The 22334-nt window shown below is 38.9% G+C and overlaps 1 protein-coding gene across 1 annotated transcript; it reads left to right on the top strand.

The window, feature by feature from the left end:
* The first annotated feature begins 11186 nt into the window (after positions 1-11186).
* Positions 11187-14384, top strand: LOC145089319 (putative disease resistance protein RGA3). The gene has a single exon (XM_079027771.1). The coding sequence runs from the start codon at positions 11187-11189 to the stop codon at positions 14382-14384; it is 3198 nt and encodes a 1065-aa protein (XP_078883897.1).
* The last annotated feature ends 7950 nt before the right edge of the window (positions 14385-22334 follow it).

The raw sequence follows: 22334 nt of genomic DNA, 5'->3' as shown, positions 1-22334 counted from the left end.
GGCGTACTAGCGGTAAGACTGACTTTACTCTTATACATATATATTATTAACTTATAATATTATAAAGTATAAGGGTTGAATTTTAACTTTTAAAATTCTAAGGGCTAACATGGAATTAAAGTATTCATAAGGAAAACTTTTCAAATTCCAAAACTTGAGGGCAAGTTATGAAACTATTCAAAACTAATTAATTCCATAACTTATGTGTTTAAAGTAGTTTTAATCCAAAAACTCTTCAAGTTCCATAACTTGAGGACAAGTTATGGAAGACTTTAAACTAATAAAAGAACTAACTTTTTCTTTATTTTATAACTTATGGATTTAATTATGCTTACATATTTTTCTTTAATGAAGTGACTCTTGAACTTCCATAACTTGAGGACAAGTTATGGAGTCATAAAAAATTATTCAATGACACAAGACTCTTCATTTTGTAACCATTGCCAACTTTTATGAATTTTATGAGTCTTTAATGTGACTCTTCATGTAACTTGAGGACAAGTTACACAAACACATTTTATATTCAACTCTTAGATTAAAATGGATTGAAAACAACTATTTCAATTAACTTTTCTATTAATCTAAGCAACTCATAAGTACAAGATAATTCAAATCAAACTTTTTCATGTAATTAGTCTAAACCTTAAACTAATAAAAAACATGAATCTATTGACAATTATCTTTGAAAATGGATTAGCATGAACATTACCACATCAAAAACAAGTTTATAAGTTCAAAAACAACTTAGGGTAATGTTCCTAGTCCATTTCTAGCCAAAAACTCGAAAATATGCTGTCTGGGGATCCAACTCGTCGAGTGCATGAACCAACTCGGCGAGTTGGATCGAATTGATCACATTTTAGGCATGGACTCACCGAGTCCTCTGATGGACTCGCCGAGTCTGATGATCAGACAGCCACAAATTCGTTTTTTTCAGCTTCTATTGCAGGTATAACAAGAAAACAAGCCTAGGCTCTGATACCACTGTTGGGTCTTGAGCATTCTAACACTCCTAAGTGTACATGCAACCCTAAATACCTTGGATCTATGTTTTCTCTATTATACATGCAAATAAGAACTTCCAAGGTATTATCCTAATCTAGCATACAAAAACAATGAATGTAACAAGATAGAATACATACCTCTTTGATGTAGAAAGTCTTCATGAAGCTTGAGTGCCTAGCCCCAATAGTGTGGAAGCCTCAAATGGAATCACAATCACAAAAACACTTAGAATAACTTGAGAGAATTCTACAACTCATGAAATCGGCTAGCCCTTTCCCTTCACACACTAGTGGCCAGTTTTGGTCAAGAATAAGATGCTTATATAGTTAGGGTTACACCATGTAAACCCTAATTGACATGGCCTTTCATTTCCATGATCCATGGGTACAAATACACCATGGAGCATCCATGGACCATCCTATGGGTTTTAGCCCAACTTGATTATCCATGGAGCATTAGCCCACTATACAAGTATGGATGATTTACACAATCAACCCATATATTTAATTAGTCTTCTTTTGATCACTTAATTAATCCTAGATTAATTCTTGATCAATACTAATTAAATAATCTTATTATTCTTATTATTAATATACTAGAACTTATAATATATTAATAACCATAAGTGTCTTATTTCTCTCATTATAGTCTATCCAAATGCATGATGGTATGCAACCCAAATGGACCATGCCGGGTCGGGTCAAGTCTTACCAATTATAGTTATGGACTTAGACATTAATCCAACAATGTGATCTGTTAGATCGGCTTGTTGATTGTGAATTGATATATATATATATATATATATATATATATATATATATACATATATATATATATATATGATTGAATGTTTATGTGCACATGGTTGATTGGACTGGGGTTGGGTTGAGGCGGGTTCTGCTTTGTGCTGTAGGCCAAGATACCCAGGGCGGACCGGTTGTCCCGAAGGCCCAACGAGTGGTCCGGATAGGCTGTAGGCCCCAAGAGGGTGGACCAGACGTGCCGAGGCCCGGAAAGTGGACCAGGCCGACTGAAGGTCCGGTGCGAGCGGACCAGTCATACTGTAGACTCAGAGAGTGGACCAGGTGGATTGAAGGCCCGGTGCGGGCGGACCAGTCACACTGCAGACTCAATGTATGTGGCTAGACTCGGAGGGTGGACCAGGTGGACTGTTGGCCGGTGCGGCGGACCAATCACACAGTAGACCCGAAGTGCATGGCTCTTCTGTGATCGGATATGTTATGGCATGTTATGCGTGTATGGTATATGTGGTTGGTATTTTGGGGATATCTCCCTAAGCTTTCGGGCTTACAGTTGTGGTTTAATGTTTTTCAGGTTCTTCAGGAGACCGTGGCAAGGCGAAGGCGTGATCGTACCGCTCCTCATGTTTATATGTGATGTGATTCTGGGAATACTTTAAATAAATTGTATTGAAAACCTTTTTGTAATAACTTTAACTTTAATGTGATTCTGGGAATACGTTAAATAAATTGTATTGAAAAATTTAAATTGGTTGGAATTTTTCGGTTGTTACAATACAATTGATCCAAAACGTAGATCTACCCTCCTACAAGCCATCCATCACGTAAAGTGGCAAACTTTACGTGAATCCAAAGAGATCTAGGCATTTTACACTCTAGGGCTAGGGTTTGGGACAAGATGGCTTCACCAAACACTCAAGAACAGGGAATTTAATGCACTCTAGACCTTCTCCACTCCAGATCTGAGGGAGCAACCTCAAATCTATTCTTCAAACTCAAGATACCACAAGCTAAACCTCCCACACATTCCAAGAATGATGAATCTAGAAGAATAATAGGCCAAGAACGAGATAATACCTAAAAAGGAAGCCCCAACAGCAAAGAAATCCGAATCTTAGCAAAGCCCCTTTGCTCCAAGCCTCCTAACTCTCCAAGATCTTCCTCCAAAATCTCTTTTCCAAGGCTCAAATGCACTCAAATCCTTCACAATCGCGCTTCTAGGGTTTTCTGGACTTCAAGGGAGGGTAGAGAGGCTGGGGAGAGGGTATAATGTCCTTTATATAGGGCTCATCCTCCGAAATTAGGGTTTTCTCCACTCAGCACCAACTCGCCGAGTCCAGCCGCCGACTCGCCGAGATGGCCACTTAACACGCGACCAAAGTCGCGACCCTACTCGCCGAGTCCACTCATGGACTCGCCGAGTTGCCCTTTCCCAAATACACTTTTAGCCCTTCAACTTTATTCTTGATATTACGGGATGTTACAATTCTCCCCCACTTAAATTAGGCTTCGTCCTCGAAGCCTGCGGCAACTCAACTCCAGAAATACTCTCGCATTGCATCACCTGGAATTAACCAGACCAAGTTCCTCAAAGCACAACCATCGAGACCCAAAAACCCAATTTCCTTCTCGCGGTGTTCCGACCACTGCTTCAAGATGGCCACTGGCCTCGCCCTCTGACAACCACACTTACCAACTTATCAACTGAGTATCATTCCATGATACCTCACCCGCTCCAATTCACAACAATCACTCTACTCAACGAGCTAGAATCACCGTGAACCACCGGACACCCGATCTGAGTCCAACTCCATCCACTCCAGGTTGACAGAAGGACACATCCTTCAATCTCATAGTAACTCCCATGAGTTTTCCTCTTGCAATCGTATGCACATGTTGAACTAGCTCTAGCACCCTCGGGTTGGGAAAACCCGTCACACTGACGACACCTCCAAACATCCCCCAGGATGAATTACCACTACATACATGATTCCTTGATCAAATCAAACTGGGGATTCAAGACTCCATCCCTGTATCCCTTCCGAGCCTCCTGGCTCTACACCCTCGGAATTCCTTCCGCGACCTCAGCAGACATCCAATCCGGATGTGATTCCATACCACTGCCGCACACGCTACTCAATGACCATAATTGGATCACTCCCATCATAACTCTACACTGCTGCTTTCACTTCCGAGAATTTGCACTCCCTCTCGGAGCTACATTCCTCTCCCTTTCCTTATCAAGGAAATCCACTTGGCCGCCTTGTCACTACGACAAGTGCCACGGTGTTCGCCCAACGCTACACCATTCCCCTATAACATAACCGCTATCCATGCAACACACATGCTCTGAATCTGCTCGCAAGGACTCTCGAGTCCATGCACTATCTCCACTAATCGAGATCAATACCCAGGGCCAGACCTTCTAATGCTAACACATCGCGACATACTCAATCCATTTCCTCGAACCAATCTAACGATACCTATAGAGTCTTCAGCATGACTGGACCGCCTTACCAGGCCTTCAGCCAATCTGGACCACTCTCAGAACCTTCATCCGATCTGGGCCGCCCTCCAGGGCCTTCAACCTGACTGGACCGTTCCCCGAGCCTTCGGCCTGACTGGTATGCCATCCGGCCTTCAGTCTACCTGGACCGCTCAACTAGCATCCATCCTGCCGAGTTATCTCTCCGGGAAACCCTCCCATGCATACTATTCTAGCCCTTAAGGGGTTCCGAACCCTATTTCCCTCATTCATACTCAAACCCGGCCTGATCCCAGGCCCTCCACAATCAAATACCCTAGGTCTGTATCCCGCGCCGCATGCCTGTCACTTACTCATACCAGCCTGTGCTTTCGGCTGACATAAACACTGTTGAATCCCAAGCAGCTAAACACCCTCACGTGCTCATCGATCTTCTGGAGAATTTTCCAATTCTCCCCACTTATAGCATTGACTATCAACCATCGGTCGCCATCACCGACCTCCCTCAACAACCCTACACAACACAATCACTTGCACGCGAACTAATTCCCACTAGCACTAGCAACCTTCACAAAATCACATATCAACACTGATCATCCCGAGCTCGAAAGAAACTCAATTCTTAGCTAACCACTTCTCGGACTGCAGATGCTACCTGACATTCCGACCTTACGCTAGATTTCCACTAATAACCCTCATGAATGATAACCAACAAAATTCCCAATACTAAACCCATAACCATACCAACCCTCAAGGAACAACGAATACAATACCGAAAACCACACAGCGAGACTAGCAGAAAAACAATACTCCACAACAATCACAAGATAACAAGACATCAAGAAAGATACATACCCGCAGCTGCATCCGGCACTGCTCTGACCTCCTCTGTTGTAAGCTGAAAAGCACGACCCTGAGCCCTTGGGGGCTCCGCTCCATCCTGACCTCCGCTCGTGATCCTCAAAGTGGCCGGTACTGGAGCCTGCACCGGTCTTGCAACAAGCTGTGGACAGTTGATCCTCAAATGCCCAACCTGATGGCAATGGTAACAAATCCTCAAATCCCAAACCGAGGCAGACTGCCGGCAATCCCTTGCATAGTGCCCCTCCTTTCCGCACTTGCGACATGCACCACCGGACCTACAAACTCCGGTGTGACCCTTCCCACACTTCCCACAAGCGTGGCTGCTCTGATCTCCCACCCTAGAATCAACGGTCTTGGACCGTTTCGACGCCGGTTGCGACTGCACCGGAGCCTGCCTCAGCTCACGCAACTGCAACTCAATCTCTAACTCACGCCGCCTGGAGGCCTCCTGCAACTCCAACAAAGTCTCGCACCTCTGCGTAGACACAAACTGTCTGATATCTCTCTTGAGCATACTCAGATATCGGGACATCTGAGCCTGCTCCGAAGCGAACTCAGGGCAAAACATTTCCCTCTCAGTGAACATCTTTGTGATCTCCGTCACCGACTCTGAATCCTGCTTCAGCTCAAGGAACTCCTGAGCCAATCTCTCCCTCTCAACCCGTGGAACATAACGAGTACTGAACATCTCTCTGAACTGATCCCATGAAACCGCACCCCTCTGCGCATCCGAATATGAACCTGTGGTCAATCTCCACCAATCCTTCGCCCCGAGCCTCAACAGGTTCAGAGCACACCTCACCCTCTGATCAGCAGGGCATGAACACGCGAAGAAACACCCCTCCACGTCCGACAACCATCTCATAGCAACAATCGGGTCCTGAACTCCATCAAAGGTAGGAGGCTTCGTATTATCGAAGTCCTGATACTGAAAACCTCGACCGGCTCCTCCCCCTGCCGCTGCTACAACCGCTGTAGCCACCGCGGCAGCCATCTCAGTGAGAGCCGCATAGCGCTCATCAAAATACTCAACCATGGCGGTCTTGATCGACCCAAACAGTTCCGAAAACTCAGCCCGGAACAACGCATCAACCTCATCATACAGGATCTCACGAATCCTCGCATCCAACTCGCACGTGCTCATCTGACCAATAACCTCGGGCGGTACTGACCCGCCCAGAACTCCCTCTCCTGCTCCCGATCCTAACCCGGATCCACTCCCAGCATGCCTCGGAATCTCCATACTGAAAAACACCACAAGATCTCAGATACTTCCCACAAACCCGGGAACCAACTCCCAATCCAACCCTAGAGGTCATGGTTTCCCTGATACACGTATGGGTCCTGTGCTTTCAGTAGTATGGGCCCATACTACCTTCCACACCTACCCATATTTGTATTAAGTACTTCCACAACACCCTAGAGAAAACATACAAAACAAGCGCTCAACCCTCACTACTAGAGGAACACTGGAAATCTCCCACAAAGGAAACTCTAGGCTAACAGGCATCATAAATCAGGCAACATTATCATGAAATCTTGAAGATCTTTAGCCTAGCACTAGCATGTTGTTATATCAAAGCTCAAAACAACTATCATGTATGGTATTTTGGGGTTACTTACTGGCTCCGGCTGATCGTACCTCCACGTCCTCCTTTACCCATTTTGAAAACCATTTTAAATTCTCTTTTGAAAACCCTCCTCGATTTGAGACTGGAGTCACACGAGTGTTCCTCCAATTCACTCAAACCAAGGCTCTGATACCAACTTGTAACGACCATAAAAATTCAACCAATTTTAACTTTTCAAAAACAACCCATTTTCTTAATGTTATTACAAAAAGGTTTTCAATACAATTATTATCAGAGTCTTCCCAGAATCACATCATAAAACATAATCATGAGGAGCGGTACGATCACGCCTTTGCCTTGCCACGGTCTCCTGAAGAACCTGAAAAACATTAAACCATAACTGTAAGCCCGAAAGCTTAGTGAGATAACCCCCAAAATACCAACAACATATACCATACACGCATAACATGCCATATCATATCCGATCACAGAACAGCCATGCACTTTGGGTCTACTGTGTGACTGGTCCGCCGCTCCGGCCAATAGTCCACCTGGTCCACCCTCCGAGTCTAACCATATACATCGAGTCTGCAGTGTGATTGGTCTGACCGCACCGTCCCTTCAATCCACCTGGTCCACTCTCTGAGTCTACAGTATGTCTGGTCCGCCCGCACCGGGCCTTCAGTCGGCCTGGTCCACTCTCTGAGCCTCGGCACGGCTGGTCCGCCCTCTTGGGGCCTACAGCCTATCCGGACCGCTCGCTGGGCCTTCGGGACAACCGGTCCGCCCTGGGTATATTGGCCTACAACACAAAGCAGTACCCGCCTCAACCCAACCCCAGTCCAACAACCAAGTGCACATAAACATACAATCATATAACAATTCATAGTCAACAAGCCGATCTAACAGATCACATAACATATCATCATCCTAACCAGGATACCGACCTAACCGGTCACTAGCATAGCATCACCCTACATAACGGAAAACCGACCCTAACCAGGTCTCTAACATATACCATCCTAGCTACCAGGATGCAAGCATATCAAAGCAATAACATAACAACAAATACCCGGATCTCAATCCGATAAAGGGTCGACCTTGGTGCCTTAGACCCTGTTGATATATTGAGGATAACTCACCTCGCAACTGCCGACTGAAAGATAAAACTAGGATGCTCCGACCACTGATACGATCTCCACCACTAGCCAACACCAACACTGAACTCAAACAAAAGCCAATAATTACCAAAATGCCCCTGGAAGTCAACTGGTTAACCCTTGGTCAAAGTCAACCTCCTGACTAACTCTACTCGTCGAGTCAACCCGATGACTCGCCGATTCCTCATGTTCAGAACTTCCCCAACCCACGAATCGACTCGCCGAGTCACCCCGAGACTCACCGAGTCCCATGAGTCTGAGTCCCCTCGCACTCAACTCACTGAGTCCTCCCTTGACTCACTGATTCATGGCTCAACCAGAAGAAGTTTGGACCTCACGAATAGACTCGCCAAGTCAAAGAACAGACTCGCCGAGTCCAATGCTATCTTCAAACTACTCGCCGAGTTGTTCTTCCAACTCGCCGAGTTCCAGTCCATTTTCAAGCAACTCGCCGAGTACACCTTTGTGACTCGCCGAGTGCCTCTAGATCCCATCCCATACAGAAACCTTCCAGGCCATGCAATTGATCTAAAACATAGATCAACCCTCCTACAACCCATCCATCACGTAAAGTGGCAAACTTTACGTAAATCCAAAGAGATCTAGGCATTTTACACTCTAGGGATAGGGTTTGGGACATGATGGCTTCACCAAACATTCAAGAACAGGGACTTTAATGCACTCTAGACCTTCTCCACTCCAGATCTGAGGTAGCAACCTCAGATCTATTCTTCAAACTCAAGATACCACAAGCTAAACCTCCCACACATTCCAAGAATGAGGAATCCAGAAGAATAACAGCCCAAGAACGAGATAATACCTAAAAAGGAAGCCCCAACAGCAAAGAAATCTGAATCTTAGCAAAGCCCCTTTGCTCCAAGCCTCCTAACTCTCCAAGATCTTCCTCCAAAATCTCTTTTCCAAGGCTCAAATGCACTCAAATCCTTCACAATCGTGCTTCTAGGGTTTTCTGGACCTCAAGGGAGGGTAGAGAGGCTGGTGAGAGGGTATAATGTCCTTTATATAGGGCTCATCCTCCGAAATTAGGGTTTTCTCCACTCAGCACCAACTCGCCGAGTCCAGCCACCGACTCGCCGAGTTGGCCACTTAACACGCAACCAAAGTCACGACCCTACTCGCCGAGTCCACTCGTGGACTCGCCGAGTTGCCCTTTCCCAAATACACTTTTAGCCCTTCAACTTTACTCTTGATATTCCGGGATGTTACATCAAGTTTAGTGCAACAGCAGGTAGAGAACTGGAAGATGCTTAAATGTATAGAAAAATTGCGGGAAGCCTTATATATTTAACTCTAACGAGACCTGATATAGCCTTTGCTATTGGAGTTTTGAGTCGCTTCATGCAAAATACAAGAAAGCCTCACCTGGATGCAGTACGAAGGGTACTAAGGTATATCAAGATGACACTAAATTGGGGTATTTCTTTCAAGAAATGAGAAGAAAGCAAGCTGTCAGGCTACTATGATGCAGATTATGCTGGTGATGTCAATACACATAGATCAACCACAGGTTACTTGTTCATGTTGGGATCTAGTGTGGTAACTTGGTGTAGTAAACGACAACCTACAGTCTCGTTATCAACAACAGAAGCAGAGTATAGAGCTGCTGCAATGGCAGCTCAGGAGTATGTATGGCTGGTACAATTGCTAAATGATCTTAAACAGGAGGTGAACTATAGTGTACCGTTGTTCTGTGATAATTTATCTTCTATACAACTTGCTGAGAATCCCACATTCCATGCCCGAACCAAGCATATCGAGGTACACTATCATTTCATTCGTGAAAAGGTGTTACAAGGTGACATTGATCTGAAATATATTAACACCACAGAGCAAGTTGCAGATTCCTTGACAAAAGGTTTGGCCAGCAAGAAGTTGTTTGAGTTCTGTGATGCTATGAGGATAGTTAAATTAGGTGTTGAGGGGAAGTGTTAAAAGTACAACACCTAAATGCATGTGCAGGGGTTATTTTGTCAATTTTATGTTTATTTCTTTCTGTTCAGTTTTCATCTTTTATCTTTCCGTAGTGGGTAGTTACTTTATTGGTAGAAGTTACCTTTAGTTGTCAGTTTCTTTTCTCGTGTAAGCCTCATAAGGCATGTTGTTCAGTTGTTTTTATGTTAATGCAGAAGTAGTTTTTCCTTCTTCATGTTAGTGCTTTCCTGTATAATCTTACTGTGTGTAAAAGTGTGTCTTTTAGCCTTCAAGTTTAACAAAGAGAACTTCCAAGGAATAGCTGTTGTGACTAAATGTTAAACATTGACGAGGCCAAAACTTGTTATTGTTGTTAGGCTTCAAAAGAGAGTACATCAAAACCTTCACCTTCAACCCTGCAATTGATTCAAAATCTTATTTATTTTCATTTCTATTTACTTCTATTTCATATTTCTTCGTGTCAACAGAAGAATGTAGTTGATTTTCTTTGTGGTATTGGTCATGAGTCTGGCAAGGAAGTAATGAGATAGTGCATGAGAAAAGTGGTGGTTACTGGCGGAGGATGGCAACGATGAAGTGAGGTTGTGGGAGGTATGGCATAAAGCATGAAGACGAAGTCAGATGGTTGGGTTAAGGATAGGTTTAATGGATTATTTTTTTAATTAATTTAAACTATAATATAAAAAATAAAAACCAATAAAAAGGGGTAAAACAACAATTTTGGATCACATTTGTAATAAAATGAAACGGACCAACTACACTAGAAAGTAAAATGACATAGATCATGCTTATCAAGCAAAAAAGGTTAGGGACAATATATGTGAATTTTGGATTTCACAGGGACCATTTATGTACTTTTCTCTTAGTTATATTCTCATTGACACACTTATTACAAAAATTTCCATGTTCCATATAAGAAAAAAGTATCCCACCCATATAAACAAACGTAGGGATTAAAATGGAAAGATATAGTTACATATCATATTACAATATAGAGGTATATCAAAAGGACAAAAGCTAAATGAAAATAAAACAGTTACAAAGATCAATTCTAGTTTACATATGAAACATTATATATTAACTATTAAAACATAAATATAATGATATATTAATATTTTAGATAGGTATAATGACAGAAGGTAAAAACAAAAGAAAAGAAAAGAAAATTAGCAAAGTGTATGTTCTAAACTTGTAACTTAGGAAAGGTATAACTTAGTAGACACCTTCAACTCTGATTCGATACCATTTTCCACTACACACGCCACCAAATGAATCTCCATTTCCATTCATTGGCTCTCTCTTTGTTCAACCATCTCATAGATTCTTATTGTTTTCTTTCTTTCTTCCACCATTCATCCCCTCTTCCCATCTCTTCTAAACAGTGAAAATGGCTGAAGCATTAGTCACTATTGCTGCTGAAGGAATATTGAAAAAGGTGTTGTCTATTGCTGCGGGTGAACTCGCCATTGCATGGGGTTATGAAGAAAAGCTGACCAGCCTTCATAGAACATTAGACCTGATTCGTGCCAAGTTACGTGATGCGGAGCAAAAAAAGGAATCAGAGGTTGTGATGGTGTGGCTGAAGCAGCTAAAAGATGTTGTGGGTGAAGCTGATGATGTGTTGGATGAGATTGATTACGAAATGCTGAGGCGTCAAATAAAGAAACAAGATCGGATAACAAGAAAGGTAATGTGCCTTCCAAGCTTGAAAAGGTTCTCCTTTCGTAATAAAATAGGTCATAAAATCCAAAACATCAATGAAAAGCTACTTAAGATCAATACAGCAGCAAACAGTTTAGGACTACAAAATGAACACCCTGCAGGCCCTGTTCTAGATCGTCTATATTGGAGAGAGACTGTTCCAAATCAAGAAGAATTTAAAATTGTTGGGAGGGATAATGATAAACTCCATATCATTGAACTTTTAACCCAATCAAGAAAAGAAGAAAAACTTAGCATTGTTCCCATTGTGGGAATGGGCGGGATTGGGAAGACCACTTTGGCTAAGTCGGTCTACAATGATAAAAAGATCAAGCAACATTTTGATGTTAAAGCATGGTTGTGTGTGTCGATTAAGGTTGACATAAATACACTTCTTGCCAAGATCTATGAATCTCTTGCCAAAAAGAAACCTACCTCGGACTTAAGGACCAATTTAATTGAAAGTCTTAAAGAGCAGTTGGCATCAAAAAGATATTTGCTCATCTTGGATGACGTTTGGGTCGAAGAGAGGCCATACTGGGAAGAGTTTAGGAGTTGTATGTTAAATGTAAGCTCACAAAATGGAAGTGGCATTCTTGTCACTACACGGAAGCTTGAAATCGGAACTCATGATATGCACGTGGATTCATGTCTTTTAAAAGGTCTTTCTAATGATCATTGTTGGCACATCTTCAAAGAAAGAGCATTTGTGAAAGGAACATCAGCGTCGCCAGAACTGGTGAAGATAGGCCGCGACATTGTAGAAAAGTGTGGTGGTTTACCATTGTTATTAAATGTAATAGGTGGCATGTTGGCAAATTACAACGACATAGAGAAGTGGCTGTACATAAAAAATAGCAAGGTTTGGGATCTGGAAGAAGAAAGGGATAGAGTACAAAAGAGTTTGGAACTGAGCTTTGATAATCTCCCGAATTCTATCGTCAAGCAATGCTTTGTGTATTGTTCCATCTTTAAGAAAGATACGGTCATGGAAAGGGAAGAACTGGTCCAACTTTGGATGGCTTTAGGGTTGGTTCAAGCAGATGAGGAAAGAAACAAGGAGATAGAGGATGTGGGGAATGATATTTTTCAAATTTTGGTCAGCAATTCGTTGTTCCAAGATGTTGAAAAGGATGAGTATGGTCACATCACTCGTTGTAGCATGCATGATCTGGTGCATGATCTTTCATTATCACTTTCAAAACATGAAAGCTTATGTCTGGAGGATACGTCAAATGATGATATTGCATGTATCCCTCAGGTTAAACATCTCGCTTTTTACCAAGAAAAGAACTATAAATTGGCAGCAGAGGTTTCTATGTTCATTGAAAGGAATAAAGTTGCTAGAACTTTGCGTACATTGTTCATCGAAGGTGAAGTTGATAAGAAATTTCCATTTCAACGATTAAAGTGCATACGAATCCTACAACTCAAATGTTATACAATAGAGAAGTTAGACGATTCAATTGGAAGGTTGGTGCATCTCAGGTATCTGGATTTGACATATACGAGTATCCGTGTTCTTCCTAAATCTATTGGTAAATTATACCACTTGCAAACTCTGAAGTTGCCTGGCATTAAGAAGTTTCCAGAAGCCATGAGAAATTTGATAAGCCTGCGATATTTCCAGCGTCACAAAGAAAATGTCAGGAGGCCTTGGTTGGACATGCGTTTCGAGTGTGACAAATACATTCCTGCCAATATCGTAGGACAAATGACTTCTCTTCAAACTTTGCCTTCCTTCATAGTGCTTAGAAGGAAGAGACATGGTATAGAAGAGCTATGCCGTTTGAATAACCTTGGTGGAAGCCTCTTTATTTCACATCTAGAGAATGTTAGTAGCAAAGAGAATGCTTTCAAGGCAGACTTATCTAGAAAGAAAAATCTATACGAGATCGAATTCGAATGGAGTTGGAACCATGGAGGTGCCAACATAAACGACAAGGATGTATTGGAAGGCTTGCAACCCCCTAGAAATTTAAAAAATTTGAGAATTACAAATTTTTGTGGTGATAATTTTCCAGATTGGGTGATGAAGATGGCAATCGATATCGAAGGGAAATGGACCCCCCTTGACAAGCTCACGGAGATCACATTATTTCGATGTTGCAACTGCCTCTCTTTTCCGACGCTTGAGCACCTACCACATCTTCGGGGTCTTGATTTATACGAAATGGACAACTTGACATGCTTAAGGGTTTCCGATGTTACTGGATCAACAAAGCCTTTGTCTCCATCGTTGAGATCGCTCCGACTAAGAAATATGAAAAGACTGGAAAATTGGATAGATGGAGCACCCAACAGCTCAAAAATGATATCGCCTGTCCTCGAGACATTGGAAATCGAGAGTTGCGCAAAGATTATTCTTTTAGATGAATGTCATCCCCATCCTCTTGTTTCCTTAGAGATTATTAACTGCACAGGTCTGGTGTCCATTAAGAGCATACAAGGCCTCACGTCTCTTAAATCTTTAGTAATCAGCCATTGTCCAAGTCTTTCAGTAATAGCCAATTTGCCCAAACAGTGTCATTCTTTGAAGAGTTTGCGAATTGGCTATTGTGAGAAGCTTACTTCCTTGCCTTGCGAAATGTTTAGCTGTTTTGCCTTCTTAAATAACTTGAAACTTGGTCCGTTCTCGAAGGAGCTGGATTCTTTCCCGAGTCTCCAAGGCATCGAGAAGTTAAGGAACCACCTTGACTACTTGGACCTCAGAGGTTGGGATCATTGGGAGTCAATTCCAGAAGAAATACAACACCTCACTTCACTCACTACGTTAGTCATAAGTGGATTCGGAATGCCAGAAATGCCCGTGTGGTTAACCAACATGTCATCTACCCAACATTTACGTTTCCAAGATTACAACGGGCTAAAGAAAGAAACATGAGTTTCAATAATTGCAACTGATGTCACACTAAACCATTCAAAGTGTTAAATTATATTGTATCGTTCGTTCCTCTTGTTACTCACTAATACAGTCTCTTCTAACTTTCTCCTCGCTTGTGATCTAATTGTACTGAGACATATGTCTTCAATAAGAGACAAGTACAAAAGATATGTAGAAGTCCAAACATTAATTTTATAAATTTGATACCTACACTTTATACTAAATTACTAAATGTCGCAAGACTCTTCTCACTTATTCCTACAGCTATTGACTTTTATTTGCAATTGATGGACCAATTTTGCAACATTCAGTAGTGCTTAGTATGTTTTTCATAGATTGGACCAATTCATTGCATTATGGCTCTCGTAACTGATTTGTACTATACTACTAATATGTTGAATTGCAATATAAGATTTCAAAAATTCTCATCCTTCTTTGTGTTGATCTAAATAAACCATCGGTAGAATGTTCCTTAGGATTATACACTTATCACTACTGTCAATATTTTTAATTTTAATGATGTATTAAATTGAATATCTTCTAAACACAAATAACAGTCAACATGTAATGTTTACACCGTGGGTTAAGAATTTATTGGATGATATTGGATTAATTGACACTCTTAGGAAATGGATATGTTGGGATTTGACAATAAAAGAGAAAGCTACATAGTGCATACTGCTAGTGACCACGGATTTTATTATTTTAGCATCATTAGTGATGAAAACACCAAATTTCCAAATAAACTATCAAAGAAAAAACAAGTGAAATACCAAATCTGAAAACAAAAATTGTAAACAAAAATCAACATGTAGTGTTGTGTGTATTTCAAAAGGTGAGGGGACAACATAGACTTACAAATTAACAACACAAAGGTAAAATAAAACAAAAACATACGTGTACATCTCTACTCTCTAGTTAACAGCTTAACACTCGACCTTCTAATCCTCCAACTTTATACCAACTAACTTCAACATATGTTGTAGGTTTCATACTACCAATAAACTTGTCACCAAAATATGAATGATTGTATATCATTGCTTCCATAAACCAACATTTTTAGACCAAACAAAAATGCTTACAAAAAAGAGCAGATAAATTTTTTTAACACTACTAAATTTCAATCTTGGTTTGAATATAAACAACTAAGAGCATAAGCTAGAATATCTTGCATTTTGAAAAATAATCTTATCTTATCAGGATCAAGGTCCCATGATGCATGAGACAACTACAGAGAGCGTTTTCCTTTAATACTTGGAGAAAAAGTTATTAAAAAAAAAAAAAAAACAGCTTCTAATCAACAACACTGGCAAGATCCTAAATTATATGAAGCCATGTTTTAAGTTATTACAAATTTATGCATCCAAATTGGTACTCTTGCCTTACAACTCCATTATTCAGACTAAAAACATCACGTAATCTACAACGACGAAAAGCAAGGGGTGCTTATATAAAATTTACACATTTTTATCAATTTATGAAGCCATGTTTCATGTTATTACAAATTTATGCAGCCAATTTGGTAAACCATAGCATAAATTGTTATCAATATGTAAATGGCTACAAAGACAGGTAAAAGAATCCATTTTTGTTGCTTACATTCGAAAAAAGATGCAATTAACTTCACTACAAAAATAAGTGTATTACCATCATCTTAAGACCATTAAAGAAAAAAAAATCATCTCATATAGGCATGAATGAAAAGCCATATTCTAGCAATAGTCTGGTATTGATTCAATCTACTGCAATCTGAAAGTTATGTCACCTTCATCTTTGCCAACATGATCTTCATCCTGTCAAAGTCATTAAGTGAGGCTCTCTTCTTCTACACAATGGCCTTTCTCTCCCAAGAATTTCTCACCCACTTGCTCTTAGAATCTGCAGTTAATCAATATTTAGGTATCTGAAAAGCCACAAGAACCCACCAACCAATAAAGAGAATATCATAAAAAGAAGGCTAGACCCAGTTTCTTCCTTATAAACATTTCTGAAGTATCCATTAGCTCAATAAGTATAAAACCTAACATTTTGAAAATGTTTTGAACAACATAATCTTTTACTTCCCAAAACATTTCTCAAGTATCCTCCTACTAATTTGAACATGGTATAGATCAAACCACTATATTAACCTCGCTCTGTGATATTCAAGATAAACCTGACATAATCCTGCAGAAAATTCGAATTAGGGCTTCACAGGATAATGAAATCACACAAAATAGAAGTATATTATCAAAGAAGGAAATCCAATCAAGCATATTCAAAAAATATCGAATCATTCAACTCTGAAATACCCTCATTTTGTATCCCGAAATCAGATTGCCAAATAAAATTGGGAGCAAGGAGAAAGGTCTTACATGATTTTCGATAAAATCTGTAGATGAACAGGAAAAATAACACTAACACATTTTTCTCGATGCTCAGATGGCGACATGGCGTTATCTTCATTGATATCGCTTGTGATTTCAATACCCCTTCTTTTAGAGGCATCTAACGTTTGCGAGTCTGCTGGACTGCACTTCGAAAAATCAAAACGAAATTCAAAACGAAATCCTAGAACAAGAAGATCTAATTAAAAATGGATCTCCAGAATTTGGATCTCCAGACCTGATGATTATGAAAAACATAAAACAAGATGAATATCTGAATTCGACGGTCTTCATGAATCTGCATACCCGATGAATACGAAGAAAACAAACCAAGATGAAAGCAAATCGTTGGTTTGATTTTGGGTTTTAGGGGTGCTAAGCTTTTTAAACTAAAAAGACCTTTTTAGCAAACGATTTTTGATTCATGTTTTTTTTTTTTTTTAAATATAGTTTTAAAATATATTTGTATAAACTTTTGAGGTTTAACCGCCTTTTTTTTTTTTTTTTTTTTTTTTTTTTTTTTTTTTTTTTAAAGTTAATTTAAAAGTTCTTTTGAACTTTCCAAACTTTTTAAACTTTTGATTTTTTGAAAAAACAAAAAATCCTAAAAACCATTTAAAAAAAATGTCAAACACCCTCTTAATTCTTCTTTGCTTTCACAAAATCAAGTGTTAATCTATTCTGGGGTCACGACCCTTTTTTTTTTAAGAAAGCCTTGGCATGCTACGGGATTTTTTTTTTTTTTTTTTTTGTGTATTTTTATGTTAAAATATAAAAAAAAATTATTATAAGGATCAAAAGTTTCAAAGTGGCTAGAAAATTACAACAAAAACATAAATGTCTTTTTGTGTATTTTATGTCAAAATGTTAAAAAAATTTGACTGCAATGACCAAAATGGTTAAAGTGGCTAAAAAATTATGACAAAAATGGTTAAAGTGACTGTAATGACCAAAATGGTTAAAGTGACTGTAATGACCAAAATGGTTAGAGTGGGTAAAATATAAAAGTTTTGACCACAATGACCAAAATGTCAAAATGGCCAATGAACCGTAGCAAAAATCTTAATCCCAAAAAGTTTATGTTGTTAACTCTTTTGTGCTTGTGTATATATTTTAATTTTCATACATTTATTTTTATTTATCTTCATACGCATATAAAATAATGGTACGTCCTTATTAAGTCTATCAAAATGTGACACATATCATCATTTTACATGGTCAGGAGGATAAATAGGAAGAAAATATATATATATATATATATATATATATATATATATATATATATATATATATATATATATATCTAATATCTCTCTAGATTTATTGATCTTTTTTTTTATTTTGAATTTAATAAAAAGGTGTGTCCATGTGTTTGCATCTCAAATTCCTACTAACACTTTTGTTTATTATCTAGTATTGATATTTGTGTTAGGGCTTGTAAACATAAACCAATTATTAATATAACGGTTTCATATTATTAATAGCATTATTGATGGATTGTTTTTAACTAGAAGTTCATTTCTTTCTGTTTTATGGGGACACACTGATAATTATCATTTGTTTTTGCCATACTCATAAGTTCTAATGTTTGCTTTGCGGGGCGTAATCTCTAAATTTTCTATTAGACAATGAATATTTTTTTATTTTTTTTAAATGGACTATTTGCTTTGAAAAAATATGGCATTAGGGCCATTTTTGTAAATTATAGGGACAATTTGTAATTTATTTTCTACAAAAAATCAAACTTATCAACATAGGAAAGTATTATGACGAAAGTGTCAACCCCAAAGATTATACTATTTAAACACTTGGGATAATTTTTGTAAGTTATTTTCTACATTAGGATCAAACTAGCCAACATATGAAAATTCTAATTTGAGTGGATGAAAGAGATATTTTACGAAGTAGGAGGGTGAAAAGTGTCATTCTACAAAATAAGAGGCATGAAGTACCAAGATACAAAAGTTTAATTAATAACCCATAAAAATAAGATGGAATTCATTTTCACTAGTTTTGTATATGTGAAGTAGTTAACAGATTTGTCCTTTATGACCTTATTTATGTTTCGGTCACAAACGGTGGTGGATCAAGTATTTAAATTTACATTTAATATATGGATCAAATATATTCTTTTATTGATCCAATTATAGATATATGAATCCAGTTATAGATAAATTTCTTGCTAAATATTCTAAAGGGAAAGCAAACTTATTGTCGATAAGAGGGAGGTTAGTTTTACTCAAATCCGTTTTGGGATATTTGGGTACTTATTTTATGTCTCTTTTTCCTCTTCCGGTGAAAATTAGAAATAAACTTGAATCTTTAAGAGTTTTTTTTTCTCAGATCGACATGTGATATAAAGAAAATCCCATGGGTGTCATGGAAATGTATGTTAGCGGATAAAGAGAATGATGGCCTTCAAATTAAAAGTCTTCAAGCTCTTGATTTTACCCTTATTTAGAAATGGAATTGGAAATTTGTGCATGAATCAAGTGCTATGTGGGTGAAATTAATCAAAGATATTTATAGGGAGAATCTATTTAATGTTCGTTCTATGTCTAGTGCTGGAGTATGGTCGAGAACTGTAGGGTCTATAAATAACCTGCATCATAGTGGTATCAACCCTTATTTACCGTTAGTGAAAAACATTAGGGGTGGTCGTAATACTAAGTTCTGGTACGATTATTCGCTTGATTCAACTCCCTTGCAGGACTAGTTCAATAGTTCAATCAGTTTGCACGTACAAGATCACTCATTAGAGGGGCGCTCCTTTGGATCCTCATTGTTGCAACAAACTGGCAAGTAGAAGATCATAAACAAGTGAAACTCACGTTGGTAATCCTTTACTTTTGTTATTTTTTAAAGTAAGTTTCTATAACTAGTAAAACATGGATCCTAGGATACATGTTGTAACCTCCTAAAACCCATAGTAAAAAGATTTCATTCTAAAAGGAGATATAATCATTTTCTGTAAAACCAAAAGTCACCAAAAACAATGTTTCACAACATAACATAAAATCAGAGTATCAAAATCAGAACATCTCTGAAAACAAAATAACCATTCGATGATGTGTACAACCACGTATTCACCTTGCCCTAATCCTTAGAAATACCTTAAACATATATATCCATAACTTTAAGCCAAAGTATAGTGAGCTCCCTAAAATACCCCACACAACAACACACATACAATATGTGCACACCAGGCCAACATCATAAGGTTGGACCGCCACAAAAGCCTACAATATACAGATGGACCGCTCTCTTGAGCCTACAACATCTAGCTGAACTACTCTCCTTAGGCCTACAGTATCCAATGGATCACCCGAGTATCTTGGCATTTAGGACATAGATGGACCGCCTCAAGCCAAACACAATATATCAACATATGTACATAACAATAACAAGCAACCATAGGTAATCATAACAAATCTACTTGCCTAACTGATCACTACAACATATTAACATCCTAACACACAAATGATACATAATATAGAACAAAGTATAGTGAAAAAAACTCACATCACAAACGAGCAGACAAAAACCACAGCTCACACGGAATTACATATTGGTACTACGATCCACCTATACAACAATTAGAAGCAATTCCTCAATATACAACCTGAAACCCTCAATTTGACCGAAAAGTCAACTTGGTCAAAAAGTCAACATGAAACAGTCAAAGTCAACTTCGGTTGGCCACCACGTTGTGATTGCCTCATAACAAAATAGTCACGACAGATCCCACTACACGTCTTGGTGAGCATACCACAATGTCGTGGAATTTTTTCTGTACCTCTTAATGGATTAACTCGATAATACATTAAGCCTCATACTCATCCTTTTCCAGAAAGCTTCCTTACACCCACAAGCATCATTAAAATCCTTTCTCTATGGACATGCATATCTAATGCATGTCATGCACTCAAGTTAGGCCAAAATGAGAAGAATGAAGTCAAAATGCTATTCATGAAACCAAAAATTCATAAAACTTCAAATCTAAAGCATAAGGCCTCATTAGGACCTCGAGGATCCATAAAGTTGCCAACTTTATGGGATCCACCCACTCAACCCATCACAAAAATGAAGAAACATGCTTTAAAACCTAAGTCTAGAAAAGTTGGACAAAAAGACAAGAACTTGTGGGATTATAGAGATCCAATCTATGCACACGATGGTAGTACATAACTTTAATTGATAAATCCTTGCACTTAGAGCATCTCTCTTCCTTCTTCAATGGCATAAAACACCCTAATGAGCTAAAAGATGAACACAAGGAAGTTAGGGTTTCTTTATGAACTTAAGGCAGTGATGGAGGTTGAGGGTGAGCAAATACTAGCCATCACATTCTTTATATCACGCTCTAGGCCCGAAAATTAGGGTTCTGCACTCCAGCTGCTACTACGCCAACCTTACCATGTCGTGGTAGAATTGAATGCGTGTTTTCTCATCAATTGTGACCACATCATGGCGCTCCTCCAAAACCACGTCGTAGCTACCAAAAACTCGACATTTTGAAGGTCTAAACTAATCAAGCCTAAAAAAAGTATACCTTGGAAGGGTGTTACACATGTGTACTTAGGTATATCTTTTGAAAATTCTGCTACCTTGAGTTGTATACTTAACACTATAAATCCCAAATATAAGGTTTGACCATTTTTTAGTTTAGGCGGTTCATGTAGTTGATCCTGTGAAAAGGTCATTAAATATTTTTGCCACTAAATGTCCTTTAGTTTGTAGTGGAAAAAGTTCATAAAATCGAGGACACTAATAAAACGTTGCTTGAGATCTATACACAAAGGTTTAGGACTAAAAATGTTCAACCTATGGACCCTTTTTTGGATTGCCTCTATCGAGAGACTATTCCACATCTAGAAGAATTCAAAATTGTTGGAAGAGAAGACGATGTACTACGTATCATAAAGTTTTTAACCCAACCAAGAACAGAAGAAAAACTTACAATTATGAATGGGCGGTATTGGGAAGACACCTTTGGATAAGTCGGTCTACCATGATAATATAATCAAGCAAAATTTTATTGTTAAATCATGGCTATGTGTGTCAGGTTGACATCATCAATCTTCTTGCAAAGATTTTTGAATCTCTTGCTGGAAAGAAACATGAATCATACTCTAATGCCAAATTAATTATATAATGGATGGATGAGGACTTGATATGTCAACCTTTTAAGTAAGTGTGAAAATAAATGAAGTAATGGTAAAGTTGACAAATGATGTAAATATAGGGGCCAAGTGTGAAAATGTTGGGGAAATAAGATGCACCCATTTCCCCTCGATCATAAATAACATGGAGGGGAAGATAAAATGCTCTCTCATGGTGATTTTAGTCTATTTTTCATCTAAGGTTTGATCCAAGACAAGACTTGAGCATCCTAAGCAAAGGAATGTGGAATCAGAAGCTTGGTAGGTATAATATTTTCTCTTCTAACTCTAATTTTAGAATTCAAGGTTTGGGGAAACCCCAAATGTTGAAATTTACTTCTTCTAATGGTTAGGGTTTTTGTTTCTAATCTTCATTGAATAGTTTTGATGCTTATAGTCTCAATCCAATCACTATATTGGTG

The sequence above is a fragment of the Lactuca serriola genome, chromosome 2 (assembly GCF_051521515.1).
Source record: "Lactuca serriola cultivar US96UC23 chromosome 2, Lser_US96UC23_V15, whole genome shotgun sequence".
NCBI classification, from domain to species: domain Eukaryota; kingdom Viridiplantae; phylum Streptophyta; class Magnoliopsida; order Asterales; family Asteraceae; genus Lactuca; species Lactuca serriola.
The sequence above is the reverse complement of the archived record's forward strand: the minus strand, read 5'-3'. Positions and strand labels throughout refer to the sequence as shown.